Source organism: Agelaius tricolor, unplaced genomic scaffold (genome assembly GCF_023055355.1).
Source record: "Agelaius tricolor isolate 1412-34295 unplaced genomic scaffold, bAgeTri1.0.p SCAF_13, whole genome shotgun sequence".
In the NCBI taxonomy this organism is placed as follows: Eukaryota; Metazoa; Chordata; class Aves; order Passeriformes; family Icteridae; genus Agelaius; species Agelaius tricolor.
The window spans coordinates 2774294-2800620 of record NW_027269273.1 but is presented as its reverse complement, the minus strand read 5'-3'; the positions used below and the strand labels follow the sequence as shown (position 1 = coordinate 2800620).

General features: G+C 41.4%; 1 protein-coding gene across 2 annotated transcripts in view; it reads right to left on the bottom strand.

The window, feature by feature from the left end:
* Positions 1-305: 305 nt before the first annotated feature.
* MYPN (myopalladin) overlaps positions 306-26327 on the bottom strand; it is a 46626-nt gene continuing 20604 nt past the window's right edge. For both annotated transcript variants that reach the window (XM_071438324.1, XM_071438325.1), the window contains exons 10-19: positions 25365-25928; positions 22495-22639; positions 11307-11528; positions 10711-10860; positions 9803-9882; positions 9184-9310; positions 6920-7127; positions 5664-5829; positions 3318-3451; positions 306-475 (exon numbers count right to left, since the gene is read on the bottom strand). In XM_071438324.1, coding sequence (XP_071294425.1) covers positions 306-475; positions 3318-3451; positions 5664-5829; positions 6920-7127; positions 9184-9310; positions 9803-9882; positions 10711-10860; positions 11307-11528; positions 22495-22639; positions 25365-25928 — 1966 coding nt within the window. The remainder of the gene's footprint in view (positions 476-3317; positions 3452-5663; positions 5830-6919; positions 7128-9183; positions 9311-9802; positions 9883-10710; positions 10861-11306; positions 11529-22494; positions 22640-25364; positions 25929-26327) is intronic.

Here is a 26327-nt window from a genome sequence, read left to right as displayed (position 1 = left end):
AGAAGTAAAAGTGGTATTGGCTTTTAGGTGCTGAAAACTATGTTTACTATGTAATTCTTAGCAAACTACACAGTACTGAATTTATTGCACAACACTCCATACCACAATTATCCTGCATTAAAATCATATGCAAAAGTCTTGTACCATATGTTACTCGCAGCATTTGCAGCAGCAGAACACTTAATTACAAACAAGTTGCTTGTAAACCTTGAGCATGGTGAGTTGTACCTCTTCTTGTTTTTATTGTTTAGTTTTTCACAGTTCTGAGTATCTCCGCAGGTGCAGCTGGAACGAGTGTTTGTTTTTCAGAGTTCTTCACTCTCCACCAGCTTTTGGCTGGGGGATGAGAACAGCACGGGGCTCTCGGGAGCTGGGAAGGCAGAGAAGGTGTCGAGGCCTTGGCTGCTGAGGTTGGAGTAGCGGCTGCCCCCGGGCCGCAGCTTCAGAGCCTGCGGGATCTGCCGGTGCCACTGAGCTGCAGCAACACAAACACAGTGGGCTCCTGAGACCCCTGCTCTGCTCACAGGGGAACTGGACATCAATCCACACACAAAGTGCATAGGATGTGCCTCGAGGCAGATCTTTACTGTGTGTGTTATGTTGTATTGATTTGTAGTGCTGTATTAACGTTTTAATAGATGTAGAATATACAGGTATATATATATAAAAATATATAAAAATATTAAATAAATATATATTTAATAGATATATAATAGATACACTTAATCAATGTAGTTTTGTAGTTAAAAGGTAACTTTTGTAGTTAAAACGGGACCTATGTATGTGGGATACTTTTTTAAAGAAAGGAATGAGGTACTCACAGCAGATAGCAGCCACAGGACACCTGAATCTTTCAGAGAAAGAGAATTTATTGCTCTCTTATCAGAAGAAGCTGACTTCTTCCTGCCTGGCTAAGGATTGAAGGCGCCTTAGGATTAGGAGGAAGAAGCTGACACTGCCCAGACAGAATCCTGGGTTTGAATGGAATTTATGCATCATGGATGAGGTGGATGAATATGCAACAGGCTGTTGCTTTTAAGGGTTAATCCTCTGTTAATGTGGGGCCTTTTTCGGGCCTGTCCTGCCCAGAAAAGGTACCCGGACTCTCCATAGCTCTTTGTTTCTATTGTCTCATATTGTCCTAATTCAAATTGTCCAAATTATTATTACTCTAATTGTATTACTATTTCCATTCTATACTATATTTCATCAATACTATATTACTATTAAACTTTTAAAATTTTAAAAACAAATGATTGGCATTTTTCACAGCTGGGAAGTTGCTTCCCACATCCCTGAGGAGAGCACAGCATTGGGATCTCTGGGTTAGGGTCTGTCCTTTCAAGTGTTATCATTGGCATTGTTTGTATGTTCAGCAATTCTGTTCAAGTGTACAGATAAAATTTCATCCCTGTTCAATTCCATGACAATGTTTGCATGGATTTCACAAAGTCCAGAATTTAATGATTGAATCTTTGGAGCCTTCTCCAAAGCCCTTGCAATCAGAACTAAAAACATATATAGCATGAACAGACATGAACAAAGTGGCCAGGGCTCTGATTCTGTTCTGCTTCATCCTCTGGATGGCTTTTCTTCAAAGAAGTGATTGCAGTTTTTATTGCCATGTAGTAGTTACAACTACTAACATGTTTTCTAGAATTTTTTTAAATACTGAAAGAAATTCAGTATTCCAAAGACACATATTCAGTAATTTAAAAGTACAATTCTACATGCTCCCATATGAACAAATATTGCTAAAATGTTTCAAAATATTATATTACATAATACCTAGTAGTTGTTATCCCTAAAACACTTCAGACAGGGGAAAATTATATTATCCTTGCCAAAATTTATCCATATGGGTCTGCACTCAAATTAGAGACATACCTGTCAGCAGTTAAAATGAAAGGGCATGAAAATGGAAGTCAAGTTCAGACTCCTATGCTCTGAGGTTTTTAGTGTGGGAGACAACAAATTACATGTTAAGCATTGATAGGAAATGTCTTTCCGTGCTGAATTTTGAGCCTATCTGGAAATATTTTAAAAAGAGCCTCCTTTTTTTCTTGCAGCGCCAAATTTGTTTCTACTTGAACTCATTATTTACTCATTATTATTTTTCTTTGCATGCAGAATTGCAAATATCAGACCCCACCTTCCATCTCTCGACCCCACCCATTCAAAATAGCACAAAGAAAAATGACTTCCATCACTCGCTTTGGGGTGTGAGTTGCTTATCTTAGAAAATGTGGCTGGAATTGGGAAGCATTTCTTGATTTCTGTATTTTTCCTGTTTGTGCCTTGAATCCTTCATTTGAAAATTTATGTCTTTCAGCATTTAGATACCTAATGAAATTTTAAATTTTGTTTCACCTTTCTTAAATCAGCCTCCCCCTAGCCCTGTCTTGAGCCTTCCATTCCTATTGCCCATACCACCACAAGGTGGCAGGAGGCTGACAGAGATGCACCGGTGACTCACTTCGCTTAATAGGTGGGATTTAAAAACCAAAATGGAAATATGAGTTTGAAAACATGGGCTCTTTGGGTTTTTGGGGTTTTTTTAAGGGTCTCTTGTAATCTAACCAGTTCAACCAGTTTGTGGAATATATATATATACATATATATGTGTATATATATATATACACACATATGTGTGTATATATGTATATATATACACACACACATATATATATATATATATATACATATATGTGTGTATATATATAAATGTATATATATGTGTGTATATATATATATATATATATATATATATATATATATAAAATCCAGTTTGTGGAACATGCTTTCTCTTTTATTATACTGCTTAGAGATAACAGATTAATGATGTGCTGTAGTTCTTGAGGTGAGCTGGGGCCTTCTGAGTCCTAGACAAATGTATTGGATGTGAAGTAGCCCCCCTCAGTTAGGCTTGGTGTGCACCCCCATGCTCTGTGGAAGAAGGGATTTGATTTCTTGGGTGCAATTCATTGCTCTGCCAGGTCAGAGCTGTAGCACAGGCTTGTTAGAGGCAGTAGAGTTAAGGTTCAACTTGAAAATATATGCTCATGTGTCTAGGGATTCCGGAAGGTGGAAAATGGGGATAGAGAACATTGTGCAAATCCTCTGCTTTGGCTTTTTGTCCTTACCCTCCTTTACACCGTGCAGCAGGGCTGGCTTGGCCCTTGAGCTGTATCATTAGATCTCTTCTGGGGCCTTCTGAAGCTGTGGCCGTGCTGTGACACTGATTCCTACCCATGCCAAAGGCACACTAGGAGCCAGCTGGGCCCTGTGTTGTTCCCTCTCTCCCAGCCCATACGTACCATAGATGTCCAGGCGAGCAGTGCAGGAGACAATGCCAGCTTCGTTCTTTGCAGACAAGGTGTACCAGCCCGCGTCTGCTTTCTTGGCAGGCTGGATCAGGAGGCACACATACCCTGTTGTATCTTGATGCATGCTGCAAAACAAGTGTTTGGGAATTGGTATTTCTCAAGAGCACATCAGCTTTCAGATTTTAAAATATGTATATTGACTATGAAACAGATATATTGTCATCTCTACTCCCAAAGAGGCAGCAGTCTATAGGCAATAGATTTGCTTTCAGTATGGGCTCAAACAATGATCAGGAAATCTCAGATCTGTTCTGGCTCCTCTCAGTTGTGCACAGCCATGGTGTGACTGTGGGAGCTGAGTTGTTACTCTGTATATGTTAATATTAGCATTGTTAATTGAATGGTAATGAGCTAAACCTGTGCAAAGCTGCTGCACAATCATACTGTATTTTTCCTAGGTCAGAAGCTGGAACAAGGACATAAAATACCAAGAGCACTTGTACAAAGTTGTGATATTTTTCGCACCAGCAACCAGAGCCAGTCAGAAACTTTCTTGGGGCACCCTTTTCCATGAGAAAATGACCAAGTGGGAAAATCAGAAAGATTTGTTTGGCCAACATTCTGAAAGAAACCTGCTTCATTGTTCCCTCCACTTCCTTTGCTCTCCAGTGATCTAAGGCTTGGTGGCTGCAATTTCCAGGAAAAGCTTTTCAGCAGGATATAACAGAACTGAGACTCCTCTGCTCTCTAGGCTGAGGCTGGTCCTTTTTATCAAGCCAAGTGTTTCTCTCATTATAAAGGAAGAGGAGTGAGATGAGCACTTCAGAACACTTGAAGTTCCAGGATGTTTTGAAATTTGAGATTTTGTTTCCATATGAGCTGGAATGAAACCACAGGCTTGCAGGACAAGAGGACATTTTGTGCTGTAATAAAAAGAGAACATTTCACCCTTTGTTCCCTGCACTACACACTTTACCTTATGCTGGGGTGCAGTAGTGTAGGAGCTGCTGTGTGTCCTTGTTGTGCTACAAAAGCCTCTCTTGGCTTCGGGCAGGAATCAGTGAGGTGGGACAGGGACAAGAGGGACGGTGCTGCCCTGGGTCTGTGCACAGCCACTGGAGCCTTTGGGGTTTCTGCTCCCAGCTGGCTGGAGTAGCAGAGCTCTCACAACCTTGAGCCTTGCTCCTGGCACTGTGGGGTGGGGGAGGTTTCCCTTAGCCATTCCTCTGCTCAGCTGAAGCAAAATTTGTTTTCTAACCTTTTGTGAAATAACTGGAAATGTGGCATTTTAGGAGAGTTGTTGATTTTCCAGTAACTACAATGTGTGTGTGTGTGTGTGTAGAACAACAATCCCTATGAAATGGGAACATCTATATGGTGTAATCCATGAATTTGCTAATGGCAGACTCAGTTCCCTCCTCCAGATTATAAAGATATTAATATTAAACAGGACTGGGCCCAAACCATATAGACTGTAGGCTGCAGAAGGTCAGGGTTAGGTGGGGTTTTTGGAGTGTCTCTGGGTGGGGACAGGGTGACCACTGAAAGAGTTTTCTAAGAGTTCTTTCCTTGTGCTTGGTGACCATCCCTAGCAGGTGTGCTGCAGAGCCAGCTTGCTGCACTCTGAGCCTGCAGGGGTGTGTGGGAAGGATGGGACTTCTTGAAGCTGATCTCAAAGGTCCAGTGACTGCATCAAGTTGTTCCTTGGAACCAAGTGAAATAAAATACTAAAAATCAGATAGATGCTGAAGTAGAAATCTTAAAAAAAGAAAGCACTTCATTTATCATAAATTACAGCCAGGCACATTATTTCATCAGCTCTTCTTTTGCAAAAATTAAAAAATAGTGCTGCATTTGATGGCAAGAGCTGAACCTGAACTTTATTGTATTTTATAAGCATGGATAAAAGGCTTTACCTTTGTTTTTGACCAACTTTGTTAAGTTTCTCTATTTGACATGAAAAATTCTCTATTATCCCATGCTCTGGGGCACTGAAACTGTTCTGAATTTGAGTTCATACCTAGCTGGAACTAAACTGGGAAAACATAGCTTAGAGAGAATAAGGTGCTGCAATGCACTAAAATACCATGTCAGGGTGTGTTTGTTAAGGAGATCCATATACTCTGGCAGGCCTGCAGGCTCTGTCCCCACTCTCTGAGGCAGGGGTGCATCGTGCCTTTGTTCTGAACCATGAAACAGAACAGGGAAGCAAGGTTTATACAGCTTTCTGTGGGTGAAAGGAGTTGTTACCCAGCACCAGCCTCTGTCCTCAGCACAGACTTTGCATGGAAGCAGTTGGTCCAGGCACAGGAAATTCAGGCATGGGTGTCACAGTACCTCATCCTCTCTCTGTTTGATGGGATGGTCTCATTGTCCTTCTTCCAGTAGAATATGGGAGGTGGCATTCCCACAACTCTGCACTCTAATCTGACAGGGTAGCCTTCTGGAACACCACAGTTCTGAAGCTTCTCCAGAAACATGGGGGCTCTCTTGACTTCCTTTGCTGGAAAGAGAATTATTCAACAACAGATATTTTATTCTTTGTTTCTCTTTGAACAGTATGGGAGAACATGATTAAAAGTTATTCTTGTGATACCAAAAGAGGTTGTGAATTTTTAGTGGGATGTTGGAAGGGAAGTGAAATGCCATGATATAACCTCTGTAAGGGAACATAAAGTAAATAATAGGCAGAACTGAAGTTCATAAAAGAATATATGCATGTCTAATGAGTCTAAACATACTACCATTGCAGAAAATGAATGCCAGATCTATACATTTCAATATCTCACATATTTTTAAGGCTTTCTTAAAGAGCAATATTCAGATTAATTTTTTCTATTTAAAAACATTTTTAAACCAATAAAATTTGGGCTGAAATCTGGAATACCTCAACATATATATTATGAATTCAAACCCTAAGCATTTTCTGGTGAGAAAGTGAGGATGGGTGATAATGAGGCAGAACTCTTATAACACTCTCTTAGTAACAGGAGTGCACTCATCTGAGCACCAGGTACATTTCTGTGACAGTGTTCACAGGGGTTCTTGGATGAGGGAAGAGATGAGGATCTGACTCCATGTTTCAGAAGGCTGATTTATTATTTTATGGTATATATTACATTAAAACTATACTAAAAGAATAGAAGAAAAGGCTTCATCAGAAGGCTGGCTAAGAATAGAATAGCAAAGAATGATAACAAAGGTTTGTGGCTCGGGCTCTGCGTCCAAGCCAGCTGGGCTGTGATTGCCCATTAATTAGAAACATCCAACATGGGCCAATCCCAGATGCACCTGTTGCATTCCACAGCAGCAGATAATCAGTGGTTACATTTTGTTCCTGAGGTCTTTCAGCTTCTCAGGAGGAAAAATCCTAAGGAAAGGAATTTTCATAAAAGTTGTCTATGACACATTTCTCTCATCAGCTGGGGAGGGAAATATATAGGTAAAAATTACATGTCTGTATCTACAGCGGTGGGATTTTCCTACTCTTAGTGCATTAACTATTTATTAACTATTAACTATAATTATCTGTAGGGAACTACGTAAGGTAAGTTTGAACAAATGCACAATCACTGTTTTGCAGTGCTTCTTACCTACAACAGTGAGCTCCAGGCTGAATGAATTCTGTCCTGTTCTGTTGGTGGCAAGGCAGGTGTAGGTCCCAGCATCACTCTGGGAGAGGGGGTCGATGAGCAGGGAGTGCACCCCCGTCTCTCTGACCAGCATCTTGTGCCTGCTGTCCGGGAGCACGGCTTTGCCGTTCAGCAGCCACGTCAGCTCCGGCGTGGGCAGCCCACTCACCTGGGGGACAGGGAAACAGCTCCAGACTGTGTCCAGCTGGCACAGACAGCTTAGCAAACTCAGAGCCAGGCCTTTTTACAAATGCCAGCTGAATCGTGTCAAAATCTAGACCAGAAAGATTTTTTTTTTTTAATTATTTCTGGTTTTGTTTCTCTGCTGAGTGCTTCCGAAAGGGAGAAACCCAGAAAACAAAACAGTAAAATGATTTTAAAATACATTAAATAACTAAATTTTTCTTAGTCAGAAAGGAAGAAACTTAGTTAGAAATTTGAAATTAGAATATGAGATTCACAAAAGACTCTTTATATTCTGCTAAAATTATTTTTGTTTTTGTTTCTCTGCTGACTGCTTCTAAAAGGGAGAAACCCAGAAAACAAACAAGTAAAGAGATTCAAAAATACATTAAATAACTACATTTTTCTTAGTCAAAAAGGAAGAAATTTAGTTAGAAATATGAAATTAGAAGATGAGATTCACAAAAGACTCTTTATATTCTGCTAAAATTATTTGGTTTTGTTTCTCTGCTGAGTGCTTCCGAAAGGGAGAAACCCAGAAAACAAACAAGTAAAGAGATTCAAAAATACATTAAATAACTACATTTTTCTTAGTCAGAAAGGAAGAAACTGAGTTAGAAATATGAAATGAGAATATGAGATTCACAAAAGACTCTTTATATTCTGCTAAAATTATTTCTGTTTTTTTTCTCTGCTGAGTGCTTCCGAAAGGGAGAAACCCAGAAAACAAAACAGTAAAAAGATTTTTAAATACATTAAATAACTACATTTTTCTTAGTCAGAAAGGAAGAAACTTAGTTAGAAATATGAAATGAGAATATGAGATTCACAAAAGATTCTTAATAATCTGATAGTTTTCCTTTTTTTGGTACTGAATAGAAATTGAATTCCTTAATGTAAAATACTACAGAGTTTAACAGAGATGAAAAAAGTTCTATATAAATTACTTTTTATTTTGTAAAATTTTATGAAGAATGATATAATACTTCATAGGTGTTGAACTTGCATGCTTTAGAGCACTACAAATTAAGTATTTTTTGAAGGATTAGACTGTATTGTAAAATTAAAAACCTTTTCAATAGGGAGCAGTACTTACTCATGTCTAAAATACTGCTTTCCAAACAACATTTTTCAAAGCAGAGAAAGAGGGAAGTGGAATTTGTCTGAGTGAGGACTATTCTGTCCCAGGTCTGTGCAATGCCAGACTTGCTTTAAGGCTTCACAAGCTCTGCAGCTCACAAGGACAGCAGAGCTAGGAATAACCAAATTCTTTGGCATGCTCCTTGTAAACTTTACATCATAAATTAAGTATAACGAGTCCTGCTCATCTTCAGGGCATTAACTTGTGCCTCAGAGCTTCTCCCCTCTTCAGGGTCAGTGTCAGCGCTGCCACTTTGCTGCACTGCAGGGACATAGAGGGGTTCCAGAATGGGTTGGAGCAGATGATTCTCCTCAAGGTGTTCAATATTCACTCTGTGTACTCTAACCTCTGACAATTCTTTCATGCCAGGATTTCAATCAGTAAATTGGGATGTTTCTGCCTCTGTGCATGCTGGGGAAGCATAAAATGAACTAGGCTCAGTTCCCTCTTTTCAGGGAGTATTAATCTTCAGTAATTCAGTCCAATGCAATGGGCAACATTTGTTTGAACACAAAGCAATCCTCTTTCTTTGGTGCATCCTCTCTTTCTCATGGTTTTGTGCTATTCTGGATTATGTTCAAGAGTCTGGTAATGGAGCAGAACTTCTGGAGTTCAGACTGGTAAAGGACACAGTGAACACATCTAGTAATTTGGACAACCTTGCAAGTGAGCCTTCTGTTTCTGGGCTGTGTTTTCTGTATTCTTCATCCCATAGAATATTTGTTCAAAATAAATCCCTGGAATCAGCTCAGAGACAATGGCATAAAGAAATAGTTTTGAAAATGAAGCATTAAAACTTTGAATGGAGAATGTTCATGCGTGCATTAAAGAACATGAAAATACATAGCACTACATGTCAGAGGTAGGGAAAGTGAGAGTGAACAGAAGAACCAGATAATACCTTACAATCCAACCTGCAGAGTCGCCCTTCGTGTGCCACCATGTCCCCTGGAGCCTGCAGGAAGTATGGCCTGAAAAAGCGTTCTTGGACTGCCTCTTTGTCTCCCTCTGGCACCCGGGGGCGTGTTCTGCAAAGCAAAAATCACATGGCTGTGTTTGGAAGTTAATCTTTTGTCCTTAATGCTTAAAAAAAGTAAGAAATTGAGGAAAAGGATGGAGAGATAGCTTGAGTTACATAAAAGGACAGAAAGAAATAGGCTGATTGTAATTTAATTCTTGCATATTCTCCATTTAGAAAGATTATCCAGTTAACTATATCATGTAGTAGCCTTAGATTCCCAAGCCAGCCTTTGCTTCTTTTTGATTTTTTTTTGGCTGAATTTCATTTTGCTAATCCATCCCTTGCCTTTAGCTCCACTACAACGAGTAAATGAAATCATACTTAAACTTCCCTGTATTTGAGGATGCCCTTCAAAAACATAGAAGTGACCTGTTGGGAGGGAACTGCTGCTGTTATTTCCACTTTATGATTGAGAACTGAAGTTCAATGAATGCAGTGGTTATTTTGGATGCCTTCAGTAAAAAGCATAAAGAAGTTCTGCAGGACTTTTTTCTTTCACCTGTGAGGCTGAGTTGTGGATATTCGTCCCCGAAAAGGGACACTCTGAACCATCAGGTGTCCTGAACAACTGATCCTCCCCTGCAATTCACAATGGAAACAGAATTAATAGTTGGTTAATGGCTTATTTCATTTTAAAGTATAAGTACAGAACCTTACAGTGCATTAGAATTTACTTTTATAAAGTAGCTGAGCTGTAGTGAGAATACCACTTCCCCAAAGCAAATGCTGTTGGCCTGCAGTTGAGGCAGGGGTTTCCCAAACTCTTCCAGGCTGTGGAAATGCATTTGGCAGTGGTGCCTGTCCCTGCTTATTTATTCATGCCACAGGTACTGCCTGCTAGTACCTTTGTACTGGCCTGCTTTGAAATGCAGCCATGTGGAAACTGAACAGAAAAATAATTTCACAAAAGAGAAACATTTAAACTGGAAAAAGTTGCCTGATGAATGTACTTCTAAATGGGGTCAAGGAGAATGGTGTAAGGGAATGAGACTATTTGCAGATCCACATCTTTGCATCCTGGATAAAGAATATAATTGTGTTTAGTAGCAGTTCCAAATTTAATGTAACTATTTGTTTGTTCCTGCTCTATTCTTTCTGCCTGAAACATCATGTCTGTCTTGTCAGCACATCTCAAAAGGTGCCTATCAGCAACAGAGAGTGGGAAGGGGACAGGGCAGGAATCACTAACATGGGGAAAAGTCCTGAGTGCTTTTGACTGTCTGTGTAACAGGGGAGTAGTTTCATCAGTCATCTTTTCATGGTTTCTTCTCCTATGCTCTGAAGCACCTGATTTGTGATACAGCAACCACTTGATGTCAAAGCATGTGGCCTAATTTGTGTTCCTATTAATGTATATTAGAAAAAGAGGAAGCAAGCATTTTTGTAAAAGAAAATAAAACACCTTACTTGTGGGTTCGCAGCCATAATTGTATAGTTGCCATCATCATCATTAGTAGCAGCTTCAATATGTAAAGAACACGTTCCATCTTCTTCTCTGTTCATTTTGAAATGTGTGTTTTTCTTTGAAATCTGCTTGCCATCCTTGAACCAGTAGACCTGTAGTGATCAGACACACCCCCGTGACTTAACAGTAACTAGAAAAATAACAGAAGTTGAGCGATAGCTAATACAATTTGAGAATGTTATAAACTTTGCAGCTCAGTTATAATGTGAAACAATGATTCCAGGTTGAGCTCAGGAAGCTGCATGTCACAGCTGGGCCTGGCAGGTTCTCTTTCCTTGGCTCTAGGCACGTTACTGCTTAGATCAGTTCTCATCTCTCTGGAAGTTCTGGGGGTTGAGCAGTTCTGTGTCTCCTGGAGGCAGGTGGCTGGACCCCAAGGCCTGATGCATGCTCAGGAGCAGATACTGTGATTTTAGGAAGGTGGGGAAATGATTCATTTGGGAGCTCTCTCCACAGAGCCATGTGCTTAGGAGGGATGAACAGAAACTGCTGGGGAGTTGGGTTTTGTTCCTTAGCAGTTCCAGTGAGAATGACTTACCTTGGGAACAGGAATTCCAACTATTTTGCAGGTGAATGTAATAGGGAATCCTTCCATTACCCGAAAATGCTTGAGTCTCTTATCGAAGATGGGAGCAATGTATTTGCCCGTGGGGATTTCCTCGTGCTGGATTTCATCGTCTGACTCATCCACCGGCGTCCGCTCCAGGCGGAACTCGATCTCGTTCATCAGCCTCTGCTCAAAGCTGGAGATGCGGTACTCCTGAGGGACAGGGGACAGCTCTGAGCCACGCTGCCAGGGCCTGGCCCTGGACATCCAGCTGGAGACAGTTCAGAGCCTGACAGGAGGCTCACACAGAGTGCAAACTTTGAGATAAAAAATGCTGACTTAGAAATGCCGTGGAATAGCAGAGATATGTGGTGGTGATCACAGGGCTCCCAGGAAGAGGGAAGAGACCAGGATCTGACTCCATGTTTCACAAGGCTGATTTATTATTTTATGATATACATATGATATTAAAACTTCTTTTATACTAAAAGAATAGAAGAAATTATTTCATCAGAAGGCTTGAAAGAATAGAAAAGGAACGATAAGAAAAGCTCGTGACTCTCAGAGAGTCCGAGCCAGCTGGACTGTGATTGGCCATTAATTAGAAACAACCACATGAGCCCAATCCCAGATGCACCTGTTGCATTCCATAGCAGCAGATAACCATTGGTTACATTTTGTTCCTGAGGCCTCTCAGCTTCTCAGGAGGAAAAACCCTAAGGAAAGGACTTTTCATAAAATGTGTCTGTGACAGAGATATTGTTGAGAGACAAGTGGAGCTAGAAACAAGTTTCAAAGGATGGCCTTGCAAATAAGACTGGATACTTTGGAGAAATAGAACTGTGAAAGATGCATTGTATTAGGACCTACAATGGATAATTTTAGATTATTGGCTTTAAGGCATTTACAGCATGGTGTGGCAAAAGCTGATAGGCCAAGAAACACTTATAATGTAATTAGGAAATAGCTGGCTTCTGATTGTGATGGTGTGAATTAAAACATCTGTATTTCTCACCCTTCTCATGAGACTGAAAATAGAATAGAAGTTTTTAAAACTCCTCTCAGTTGCCCCATCTCTAGGTCAAGAAAAAAGTATTGTACCCTGGGGTATTTGCAGGCATTGGCACTTTTAGACTAATTCTACAAGAAAATAAAAAAGCCTAAGTAAAGCTAGGACATCATGAAACTGAATTTGGTTTGCAGGCACAGATACTGCAGCGTGAGCCTGCACAGTGTAATGACACTGAGTTTTTTCACAGGCAGCAAAAGAAATGAAACATGTAATTCCTCTAAGTCCCTGTCAAAAAAAAAAAATTACACTCTTGCACACTGTTGATCAAAAGAAATCATTAAAACATATCAATTTTTTGAGGATTTTGCATTCAAATATTAGTCACCTGCTAATTATAGAAATGAATGCTGTCTATTTTAGTTCATAATTAAGGAAAACTATACCAACTAAAAAGAGAAAATTAGGAAGAAAGGGAAATATTTTCAGAGTAATTAACATCAGATTAAACTTGGACAGATTTCTAGCTGGTGTAACTGAGAATGCAAAATATATTACATTAAAATTCTTAGAAGATTAAACAGATTATGCAGTAAACCCAGCCTATTCCTACATAAATGAACATTTCCAGATAGTTTGATGTGATTATGAACTTTCTCCTGATCCCCTGAATTCAATTAGAAATGTCTTATCACTTTGCTGTTTTGCATGAGGAAATCTCCTGTCTAGACCAGGAGGCATTTGACCAAATTTCTCTTGCTGTGACTTGTGAAGCCTCAGAGCAGGAGCCAGCTTCAGTCTGTGCCTCCAAACCAGTGTTTGTCCTGGGCAGGGTGGAGCCCTGCAGCTGCACCTGGCTGGACTTGTCAGGTAGCAAGGACACTGTGCCCTCTGCCCTGCCACTCACAGCTGCTGGAGCTCCTTGCTCGAGTCCTTACACACTGCCTTTTGGGGGGGAAATCTTCTATTACCTGTAGAAGAAAAATCAGTTTGCTTAGACCTGGATTTGTGCAGGTTTTAAGCCCAGAGTTTTCCTGCTTCTATTGAAAATGTAGTAAATTTAATTTACTATTTAGTAAATTTCTATTTATTATTGAAAGTGGTAAATAAAGGTGTAGCCAATCCTTAGGTATATTCAATTTGCTGAAAAAAGAAGGTTCAGAAAAATGCATCTTGTCTGAAATCCTATAGAAAGTTAATTAAAGAACCAGCAGTTATCCCAAAATACTGGCAATTAACTCCCTGATCATTTGGCCATTCCATCCTACTGCTGATTGTGCTCTTGACCAACAGTTTCCAGAGAGCAGGGAGAAAAGATGGAGGCAGCAAAAAATTTTAGCTGACAAACTCTTCTGCTTTCTTCAGGAGACCAAGGAGACAGAAGTGGCCAAAAGTTGAGATATTACAGTGGAGTTTTGAGGAGTTTGTAAGACTTGGGGGTGAAAATGTGGCAGCCACAAGGTAGAAAAAGTTGGAAGTTGCCATGGTTGAATAAACACCCTGGTAATGTCTGGTTTTGGGACTGTAGTGGTAGATGTTGTGTGTTTCCATCTAGAATGTCTGTGCTGGGGAGGATGCCTCAAGGTTGGCTATGGTGGGAAAAGGCAGCCAGTTTGGAGTAGGTAGGGAAGGGATTTGGTGAATGGAGCTGCTCCTCCCTGCCCTGGTCCCTTGTTCTGTGATGCTGCAGGGCTGCTCACTCCACACAGCTTCAGAGCAGTGAGCAGAGCTGCAAGGAGGTGAGGATGCTCCAGGATCCTTCCCTGGGGCATTGGAGTCCCTGGGGTAGCAGTGAGAACTTGGCTTCAGTCTGCACAGGGACTCTGAGCCAGTCCCATGAGCTCTAAATGCAGCTGTGTCATTGCCCAGGAGCTGCATGGGGTCAGAGCAAGCAATCAATGAGTAGTTGAGTTCCTGTAGGAGCAGGAGGAGTAAACTCCAGGCTGTTTGTCACATGGAGCTGAGATGTGGTGTGCTGTCCCTGGTGGGACAAGCGCTGACCCCACATAAATATTAAATGTAACACCCCACATAAATATTAAATGTAACACCTCCTTGCCTTGGGCACCTTGCCCCGCCCTGCCAGGCCTCTCTGCTCCCTGGCTGTCCTGTGAGAGCCCCCTGAGCCCAGCTGTGCCCAGCAGAGCCCTGAGCTGGCTGCTCTGTGCCCCTGTGAGCCGTGCCAGGGGCTGGCAGCCAGGCACAGCCTGGTACCAGCCCCTCCTCAGCTGGGAGCACCAAACAGCCTGATAGAGTTTCATCTCCTCAGCTTTTCTGCTCTCATGCAGCAGCTCTCAGCAAATTGCTTTATAGATCAAATTCTCATCTCATTAAAGCCAGTGTAAACGAGTTTCTCTGATTCCTCACCAACCAAATGGATCATTTTCCCATGTAGTTGGCAAGAACTGGTTGTAGCGTTCCAAGGGAAAGTTAAGCCATTGGTGTTTTACCCTTGAGACTGAGAACAGCCCTGTGTCTTTTTAGGAAGGCAGAATCATGAAGGAATCTGCCTGTAAGAATCCCTCTGCTGTAGCAGAGGGAAGGAATGGGGCTAGAAAGGCAGTGCCATTGCACTTTGAAGGCATCATGTTAATGTGCAGAACAAAATGCTGCAGAACAGAGTTAAATTTTGAAATATTGAAAGCTGATGGCAGTCCAGTATTGTTTATAGACAGCTGAGTTTAGTCAGCAGGTTTTCATATGGATTTTTTGTCTAGAATCATTGCTGTCCAAAAGAAGTCATGGTATGTTATGAGAAATTCACAGTTTATGGTTGCTGTAGCCATGATGGCCTACAGATGAAACCAAATAATGCTGCTAGAGACAATTACATCTTTTTTTCCCTCTACTCAAAGAGTGCAGATCTGTCTTAAGTGATCTAACCAATTAACATAAATAAAACTTAGAGCAATCATTTTCAAGTTGTATGTAACCAAATTAACCTTGTGTCTGCTTTAGATCCTAAGAAGCTTTCTGTGAATGCAGTGTATGATTTGTTTCCTGGCTGATGTGCTGAGGATATTAACTTCTTACAGACTACTTCATTAAGAAAAATGTGCCGTTCCCCCTTTTCAAATGTCTGCTTGCAAAAGAAAATATAACAGAGGAAGGAATGCATTTCATGGGACCCTTTGAAATTAATCATGGACAGGTTTTCTCCCACGTTTCTTTGCATGTGACCCTGGGTATACAGAAAGAGGCACGAAAGTAGCACTTTGTGAAAACAGAAGCATTTTGCTGCACCATCAGCACTGGGTTGTCATTGCTGGCAGCTGCTCCCTGCCCATGGCAGCCCTGGGTGTCCTTGTACAATTGCAGGGCTCTGCAGGGAGCTGTGCAGGCTGACTGCACGAGTTTGACTGCTCATCTGAAGGAGTTCTATTCAAAAATACATTTTTAATTAAAGATATTCAAGTCAGGGTTCCACAGCCCCTGTTTCCTGTGTGTTGCCCTCACACTTCAGTCTTTGCTTTTCTAAACCTGTTCTGTGTGCATATTTATGCTTGTATCAATTGACAACCAATCCAACATGACCAAGTTAACTTTGCTGTGAAAATTTGAACACCAACATTCAGAGGCTGAAGGTGTTACACCAAACTTCTCATAAAGAACAGAAATCTCTGAAAGAAGTGAGAATGCACCTCTGTATGCAGAGTATAACCTTGGAGGTTTTTGCTTGTTTGGTAGGTTTTCTTTTAGGATTAGCAAGAACAGAAAGGAGTTGTTAATATGGCTTTCTGAAGAACTGTGTTTATCACAGAAGCATAAGCCTATTTCTGAATGTGATTACAACAGTGGTGTAGGGCAAAGTGTTGTTGTTGTGGTTCAGACAAATATTTCATAAAGTGTCACACAAAGAAGAAGCCCATGGAGCCATGGGTACAATGTTAAAACTAGGCTGTAGTTCAGCATACTGAGGAGATTGAGGGAAAGAGTACAAAGGTTCAGGCCCTGGTTTGGAGTCAAAAGTGTAGCATTGCAGCTCCTTTTTGGGCAGCTTTCCTAGAACATGAAACTTTTACAGGCAGTAATTCACACACTTGTTCAGTACAGTAGCCAGATATTTTAAATTATTATAGCTACCAGCTAAAAATTCAGGCTCCTCTTCAGTGTTGTAATGCTCAGTACAAAGTATAATGTATATAATGCATCTATAATTGTATATATTTCTACAGGCTGAGTGGATTGCAGCTTTGGAAACCTGGCTATTTCTCCTGCATCTACTGCACAGTGTTTAGTGTGCATGGTGTGCAAAAGGGGAGTAGGCAGTGGTGCTTGTATTAATATTGTCACAGTATAGTTTGAAGGGTAAAAGACTTAAAACTGGCCAAAAAAAAAGCCAGGAAATGTGCTGAATATGTATCTGAAGTGGTTTGGTAGTGTTCTGGTGGAATTCTGTGGCAGACAGAGAGGTGAAATGCACCTTTCCTCCTGCTTGCCTTTGCTCTGCCTTGCCAATATTGCTGTAGCTGCTGCTGGGGGCCTGTACTTTGTCCTGCACAACAAACAAAATCCCCTCTCCCTGCCAGCCTTGCTGAAGGTAGAGGTTCACACCATTTTGTCTCTGTGATGGATCTGTGTGGCCCCATCACCATCATTTCTGACAATCTGAGGGCACAGCACCCTTCAGGGCAGGGCTGTCACCTGCATTTCACCTGTGGGAAATTGAGACCTAAAGAAGCTGAGGGACCTGTTAAGGTAACACAAAAATCTGTGACAGAGCAGAGCTGGATCATGCTCTCCTAAGTCTTGTCAAGTAATTTAACTCCTGGGCCTTTCTGCTCCCTGGCAACATTTTTGACCAAAAAGAGGAATTGCAGAGTGTAGTAATTCCCATTAGATTCTAAGCACCATTGTATATGAATATGAGTTCTAAAATCCTACATCTGTTGTAGTTCAAATTTATCTTTAGCAGAATCTTTAGCAGGATTTTAATTTATCTTTAGCAGGATTCACTCAATAAACATACATTTACTATGTATATTCACTAACAGTTAGTAGAAGCTTGCAGAGTCAATCTGATGTTAGGATAGTAACTCATGGAAATTACCACAAACAGGAAGGCTAGGGGAGCTCTACTCAAATGTTGATTATCATATCCTATGTAAAAACAATTCTGTTGCCAACTTAATGCCAACACTAGACAAATTTCCCAATTTAATCCCAGTTTTGTAACTTTTACTCGATTGCCTTTTTGGCAGAATTACTCTAAATCCATGTAACAGTTTATCTAAGAAAGTGGCATGTATTGCATCTCAGCATCTGTTTCCAAGCTGTACCACTCCTTCACTTCACAGTCTCATCCAGGCTACTCTGCCTGGAATCTCCTGATCACTTTGGGCTCTCTCTCCTCTCCCTGTTCCCTCTCAGCAGTGGCAGTCAAAAGCAGCAGATCCAATGTGCAGGCTTTGCTCCACTTGTCCTGTCCATGAAGAGGTGCCCCTGGGGTGATCTGTTTCCTGCAGATGAATTGTATGGGGCACGAACCTCATGCTTGCCCAAACACAAACCCATGGAGAGCCTAACAAGTCATTGTCCAGCTAGACAATATTCACAGTGCAGTTCAGAGTGATTGAGCAAGAAGGAAATGGAGGAGCAAGCCCATGGAGCTGCCGTGTCCAGTCCCACAGAACTGCAGCTGGAGGGAGTGTGTGCACCCATGAGGAGCTCAGCTTCCCTCCCCAGCCTGGGCAGCTCTGCCAGCCAGGATCCCTGCCATGAGAACCTGTCTGTGCTTTGGTATTGCTTACATCTGGGTCTTGAGAAGGCAGCCACAAGTGGTTGTTCCATGTTCATTGCCAAAGTTACAGGGAGCTTATACATATTCATATAATTTTCTCTTGGTCAGATTCTCAAATCTTTTCATTTCTAGTACAGAGAGAGAAGCTTCCTTGGGAAATCTTTGTGGTCAAATTCCCATCCTTAGTCTGAAATTGCCTACATTGGCTGCCCTTTGAGAGATTATGTGAAGCTTGATTTTGAGGCAGATTTTTGGAGTGATTGAATGAAGTATCATTTCTGTGCCCTGGGAGCAGAGTTCTGGGTGATTTGTGGGCCTTTCTGAACTGAGGGAACTGCCAGGAGCTGGTTCTGTGTGATCAGTGTTGGGGTGTTACTTTGGCTTTGGCTTTTAGTGATCAAAAAGCTTTTGGACAAACCCTGCATCTCTTCTGCTCTGAAATTTCTTACCAAGTATTCTCTAGCAGAGGTAAAGGATATTCATGTGAAGGCTGTGCATAATTTTTTAAACAGCTGTAGGTTTTTTCTATGTCTTAACAATAAGGCTGCAATCTGAGTCTTATGTACAACACAACCAATCAGTATTGCAACCTGATGTTCTTCATAGTAAATGACACATGTGTGAGCATGGTTTGTAGCTCTTTTAACCAAAATGTATAAACCAGGCCCTGGTATTTAACTCTGCTTTCCTTTATTATTGCATGGATAATTAATTTAGTTTTTATTACTCACAGGATTTTGAGGTTTAATGACATCATTTTTCTATTTTATATTATTTGTATAACAAAATGTTGAGGAGATAATAGCATTAATTTCTAAGTTTTGCCTGTAAAGCTGAATTTCCTCTGTTAACAGAGGAAATATTTATAGATTTATTTATATTGGTGACGCCTGTGAATGCTTTCAAATACCAGGGGAAAATAATTAGTTTCCATTAGACATTTATATTTTTCCATTTGCCAAAATCTCCCCAAAGCCTCCTTCTTTCCTTTTCTCCCTACACATCTTTTTGTTTCTGCATGACTCATTCTAACTGAAGATTACTGAGATACTTTACTTGTAGGGCAGAGGAAAGGCCCCATGGACTGGAGAGGCAGAATTTGGGGAGTGGAGCCAAGGCTGCCTGTGCTCTCCTTTCCTCAGGTGCTGCAGTTCCCTGACACTCACTGAGGTGATGAGACTTGGATGCTTGGTCTCACAGCATTTCAGTGTCAGTCTCCAAGAGAAAACTCCCAGCTTTGTGCCAATAAAACACTCTGGGGCTGGAGAGGAGTGGATGTGATCTTTGTCCTTCTTGTCCCCTTTCACTTTGCAGAAATACCGAAACATCCACTACAGCAAGGACAAGAATACAGGAGATTTTTGTCCTGGTTTCTGGGCAGTAGAAACCAAGACTGACTGGTTTCTGTCTCAGTCTGTCTCTGTTCCTTTTCTCCATCACAATCTAGAAGAACAAATGCTAACAGCTTCCTGAGAGGACCCTAATCATTGAGCTGAAATGCTCTTTGAAATGTCCTGCTAGCTGGGGGCCTGTTCTTGGTGCCTGAAGTCTGAAGTTTTGTTCTTGGAGCGGGAGGAGGTGGTTTTCCACCACCTAGCTCTCTTCCTACCCTTTCTAGCTCAGGTCCCCTGCTACAGAACCTGCTCTGAAAGGTGGAATTTCCAGATTTTTCTGCTGCTGTTAAAGAATGCTGAATTATTTGAGCAACCTGGTTCAGCACCAACACAACACATACCCACTGGCAAGGAGTGAATCCTGTCCTTATGGGAGTGCAGAGTCAGGAATTCAATTGTCTTTGAGCCAAGGAAGACACTGAGTCAGGTCTCCTCTGTCCTGGGATTTGTCCTAACACCTTCCTGGGATTGCATAAAGCCATTAGTGCCCCTTTTGTTTGAAAGAACTGAGCAAATCTGCCTGAAGATGTTTGGGTGTTGCTGGATCACATTTTTTTCAGCACTCCTGGCTGTGATGAAATTTCGCCTGGCACTAGAACTTGCTACCATCTGCAGAAATGAGGGGCATGACCATTTTTTCTGGTAAAAATGACAGCTTGTTGTTGCATGTACTTGATCAAAGTTGCAGTTAGAATCTTGGCAAAGTCATATTTGTATTTCTGTCAGCACCTCCTGGTCATCATGGCTCTGGAAGCCCAGAGACTAATCTGTTCTGTCTCATGCAGCATCAGCAAAATTCCCAGCTCTGCTCTGATGCTGGATTTCTTTATTGCTGGTGATGAATGATGTACTGGATGAAACAGAAGGAGTACATCTGGATTATCAGATATCATGCTGAGTGCATAATGCTGACACTTAGGAAAATCTCATCTTGTGAGCTGAACATTTTTCATATGGAAGTCAATTTTAGATAATAAATAGAGCACCAGAATGCAAATCCCTCCTGTTCATTAGTGCCCTTTATGTAGCAATACCAGACAGTACCAGGACATTAAGGCACAGGCTTGTCATCTGCAGCATTTGTTCTGGATGATCCCTGTGTGCTCTGCAGGTATTGTAAATGGGAATGAACTCTGCTATTGAAATGTGGGGTCCCAGTAAAATGCTCTAAATAAAAATACACCAGAGGACACATTTCTGAGAAGGAATTTTTAAAATAGTATGTAGACAATACAAGGAAACCAACATTTGAGATTCTTACTGGATGCTATACTCCATTATGCAGTGATCTCTCACACAGAGGAGACTTGCATTTGTATTTATGACAGAGTGAGCCCTGCCCTACCATTACAATAATTGGTTTAATACAGATATTCTATGTGTGGAATGAAAATGTCTCCTTTTTTAATTCTGTGTTAACTGTGAGAGGAAAAACCAGGACAAAATAAATGGGTGTGAATGCAGCACTCCAGCATATTATACTCGTGATGTTGATTGTTCTGTATAGTGTAAAGCAATAGGAATTTTGGAAAATACAAAATACTTTTCATCCTGGCATCTGTTGAAATAGTCACTGCCTTCATTGAGGAGAAAACTCAGGCTTGAATTTGCTGGAGTAGGCTTTTGTCAGATGAGAAGAGTAAAACCAGAAGGGATTAAAGTTGGGAATTGAGAGGAAAATGAGGAAACCTTTATTGATTTTAGTTCATTGCCATTGGCATTCTAATTACTGTAGCAATTAGAGAAGTGTCACCTTTGAACTTTTCCAGTGTTCGAAGAATTTGAGAATTAAGATTTAGGTTTGATCTCATACAGAATAGCAAATAAGTGTGAGTATAAATATCTTTTGCTGTCAGAGATAACTTTGACACTGGTAGTGATCATTGTTTCTGAAGGGGTCATTGTGCAGTTCACTCCAGAGCCTGACTGCTGTCTCACAGGAGCTCTCTAAATAATTTGTCTTACTAGCATAGCAAGTACAAATTGTAACACTTGTGATTCATCTGCAAAACCTTCTGCTTGCCAATTGTTTTACTCCAAGAGCTTTGGCAGTGTGCTGTGCCAGGAAGAAAGGTCAGCAGCAGAATGAAACCCCAGGGATTCCACTGCAGTGGCCACAGAGGGGACCTTGCTCCAGAGCCTCGGGGCAGTTTTGCCTCTCTCTGCAGGTTCTCGGTCAGAAGGGCTGATGGATGTTGGGAAAGGTTCTTTGGATGACAGCAGATGGGGCAAACCCTGATTTCTGCATTAGGCCTGAGCAGGTGGGACACTTGTGGAGGGCTCCATGGCCAAGGTGGGAGAGGAACAATGCCTGCAGGCAGGGCAGCTGTCTAACAGTCCTCAGCCTGTTTGGTCAGGGTGCTTCAACCTGATTTACCCATCTCAACCCCTAAATACTATTTCATTTTTAATTTCTTCTTTAGTTTCATAGACAATGCTCAGATCCAGTGCATTTATTGATTCCAATTAAGAGTGAACTTATATTTTGTTCCTTGAACTTTGTAAAAGGTTTTTTATTTTACTAAATTCTTATAATAAAGTTCTCGAAGAAGTCCCTGTCAATTCATATAAGTTTGGAAATTTGGAAATACATTTGGAAATTGAAAGCCCATTTTAGTTCAACTGAAAGAAAAACAAAAACCTTATCCTAAACTGTTTTGTTACATTTCCCTTTGATTTAAAACAGAATGTATGAATGTGTGTGTGCAATGAATTGAGGAACTTGTAAAGCAAAAAAGTAAAAGCCAATGTCCAAAAACTTTCATGAAAATAAGGAAGTTTTACATTTATACCAGCCTTTGAGATGATCAGAAGTGAAAAATGCTGCTCAGTCACAAAGTGAATTTTCTCCAGCTGCATCCCTCATGCTTTCTGTTTAAAGTTCCAGTTTGCTATTCCAAACCAGTACTCACACGAAAGCTCCCCCTGCAAAGCCGTGTAGCAGCTCACCCTCACCAACACCTTTTTTCCCACACCATCATCATATATGTCTTGTTCATGAGTGAAATTTACTTTAATAACTCTTGATTTTCTTACCTGCTGAGCACTTTGTTGATTAGCATCCTCTCTGAAATGCAGTTTTCTTTCCAGGTCCTTTACGAGTGCAGCTTTGTTTTCCCGAATGGAATCTTCTGTTGTCAATGGCAGAGGCTTCAGGTTTTTCTTTAATCCCTGGGTTGGGCTATTAAAAGAAAATTCTGATACTAACATGCAGCAACCAGTATTTATATATATTTATATATATATTGTCACCTGTATGCTATGATACATTATGGTGGAAGCTATTATTTATTTACTTAGGAGCCACAGCACAATTCAGGATATGATTTTTTTTTGGTACTATCTTAATGGGGCATCCCATTCCCATGCAGTAGAAATTAAAAGCACACATCTTAAAGAATGTAAGGGTTGTAATGCTACAATAAACATCTAAGTTCCATTTATATTTATCCTGCAATAATGATGTCACAGTAAATGCTAAAGAAATGAATGTAGGTGTTACCTTAGGTGTACAATGTGTACATTTGACTGCTATCAGGCAATAATTTAAAGTTAATACAATTTCTCATTGATCTTTATCTCACAGCTTCATTGATCATTTACTCTTTCCATGAACTTTTACTTCTTTAATTTCTCTCACCCTTTTATGACACCCAATATCAACAGTTATTTCTTGGTTTTATTTTATAGATGTGTGTTTGATTTTAGTAAGGATTGAAAAGAGTTAAATTCCTAAATAAGAATTTAGGAGGCTGTGAGAGTGCAGGAGGCTGTGAGAGTGCTGTGCTGGAGCAAAGTAGCAGGACACTCCTGGGAAGTGTACAATATTCTGGTATTTTACTAGAACAGGTGTTGGGATCTTGATAACAGGCTCTAGGTAAAGGTAACTGGTGAATGCTTTGCAAGCATCATCCCTGTGTTGTTGTGCAGACACTGAGCTCTCACTCCTTGTGTAGCCAGAATTACTGTCATTGATGGTGCCAAAAAGGGAAGCTGAAGTTTCAATAGGTATTTACAGATTATCCCAGATACTGCTCAGGCTCCTTCCTGACCACTGTGCCCTGCTAAGACTGTCCCATGCAGGGGTCAAGATTTGAATCTCAGCAAAAGGAGTCCTAGCTGTGTGGGAATTCAGCTCTGGGCTGGTACCCAGGAAAGCTGAAAAGCAGAAAACATATTTAACAGTCATATTTAACAATATTTACCATATTTAACATTCATCTGCCTGGCAGGCATATTGTGCTGACTTGTGTGGCCATGCCTGTGCAGCAGTGAAGGAAAGGAAAGCACATGGCAGGGGTAGGTGCCATTACTGCAGAGAGTGCAGCCCCTGAGCATTGGCCCCAGCTCTGAAGGGGTGCAGGGGCCCTGTGACAGCTGCAGCTGAGTTTGCCCTGCCCTTGCAGCATTGTGGAAGCACAGCAAAGGCTGAGCTGGCCCAAGTGAAAGCCTCCACTGTGCCTTAGAGCTTCATGCAGTGTGCCTGATCAGGGTGCCAGGGCTGGGAAGGGCTCCAGGCACATGCCATGGGTGATGGCAATTCTGTGGCTGTGCTGGGCCACTGGGAGCCTGGGAGTAGCAGTGCAGTACAGGTCTGAAGGCAGGACTCTTGGCACACAGAGTGGTGAGTGCTACAGACACAGGGACACATCTTTCTGCTGTAATAATAGATTCATTGACCTAGTCTCAGCAGGAGAGCCAGGAGATTGGGACTTGCTGATGCTACCACTACCTCGAACTGTACCATTGATAAAAGGGGAAAATATTCCTCACTTTGTGCAGGATTTGGAGTTCTATGGGTAAATAGTTGTACCAATGTACAGGTACTAGCCATGCTAACACAGAGTTCACATAGTCCACAAAAAGGAAATTCACTTCAACTCCACCACTAAAGAAGAGACTCTTAATGCTCTCACCTTGCCACTGCATCATCCTCCTTATTTGCTTTATCATGGTAGCTGTTTTGTCATAGAAATCATGCTGGTGCTTAGTGAAATTATTTATGTGCAAACCATTAACTCTTCTGAGATTTTCTGGGGGACCTCAAATGCTGACAGTACTGCAGCCAGAAAAATACCTTTACAGAAGTTATTTCTTAGATTCACCTGGACTAGAAAAACGCTTGCAGTATAAGGTACCTTTAAAACTTTACTTCTTGCTTACAATAGGTATGAATGTTTTTATACCTGGTGTAAGGAAAGAGCCTTGGAGTGACTTATCCTGCAAGCTCCTGAAATCTCTTTTCTCACACTAGTACAGTCTTATGAACCTCTGACCCCCCACATTGTTGTATATCTGTTTGTACACTCACATCTCTCTATCTTCAATTCTTTCTACAGAAGGTATTTGTCACCCTGATGTTCTAAAGTTCTTCTAAGCCTTCTGATGTTTACATTTATGTAATGGAGTTTCTCACACACTTTTCATGTAAAGAAGGATTGTTTTGCATTCCTTTCTGGAGGAGGAGAGAACTGATGGACTGTTGGTTTGACCAGTGGGGTTGGAGAGGTGGCAATCCAATCCACGGTCACTTTTGGAATTCTATAAATACCAAGGTCTGGAAATAAACTGCCCCTTTTTGCCTTGGACATCTCAGCGTGTGAGTGTCGTTCATTTTGTGCCGTGTTGTGACAGGTATTATCCCTTCATTTCTTTACTGGGTGTAAAGGTTGGAAGAAATGCCCAGAATATCTGAATAAGTCACTTTTCTATTTTACAGAAGACTTGCATTTCAGTGACTCCCTGTTCTGGGTTGACTGTATGATGCTTTTATCCCCAGTCTGTGAGTTGTCTCCAAAATTTGCCCTGAACCAGGACACTCCCCCACTGAAGAGCTGGACAGAAATACATCCTGGTTTCCTTTGGGTACTGTCCCCGCTTCTGTGCCTGTGGTTTGTGCTACTTACGTGGCTGGGGTACTTCTGGGCAGTCCCATGGCGTTGGTGGATGGTACAGCAGGCAGGGAAGGCAGAACAGCACTAAGGAAAGCCACTGGGTTCTGGATCCGTGCAGTTGGGGAGAGGGGAGCAGGAGCCACGGTCTGGGGCTGGAACTGCTTCACAGGAGGGAGCGTCAGCGGGGGCACCACGGGCTCCTTGGGGCTTGGCAGACACTGTTCACTTTTGCTTGAAAAGCCTCCTGAGGACCTCGCTGGGTTTCCTATGAAGTTCTCCATGTGGTTTGTCCTCGGGGCTGCCTGGGGGATGCTGCTGAAGGTGCCTGAGGAGCTGGCAGAGGGGCTGCCTGGTGGAGTTTGGGCTGCCAGCAGCTGCTTGGGGCGGCTGTAGCCCAAGGCTTGAGGGGCACAGGCTGAGCTCTGCTTGTACACGACTGAGCTGGACTGCTGGTAGAGGGAAGTGGCAGAATTCACCAAAGTGGTGTTGAAGGACAGCTCTCTCAGAGATGCCTGGTGCACCTGCTGTTGTTCAAGCAGGACCTGGTTGTGGAGCTGTTTTAGCTGGCTCTGGTCACTGCACAGAAAACAAAGATGAACAGAATTGGTTACGAGCCCCAAATGAGCCAGCTGGCTGCATTTCTGTGTATGAATGCAGAGAGAAAAATTCAATGTCCTGTGATACAGTAAGAGACAGGAAACTGCTCCATGGCATATTCTCTAACATTAAGAGAGGAATATAACATTAATTTTCTAATAAAATAACCTTTTTCTTCATGTTCCCTTCTTTGCCAGAGGCACAAAGCTTTTTGTCCACAAATTATTTGACTGAAGATAATTCTTACATTTTAGTATGTGAAATATAAATATAAATCTTACTCAAAGATGTTTAAGGGATATCATTGTCAAAGTCACCTTAATACCTCTTTGCTTGTGTAACTAAGAGTGAGATTTGGTGTATCATAATTTAAATGAG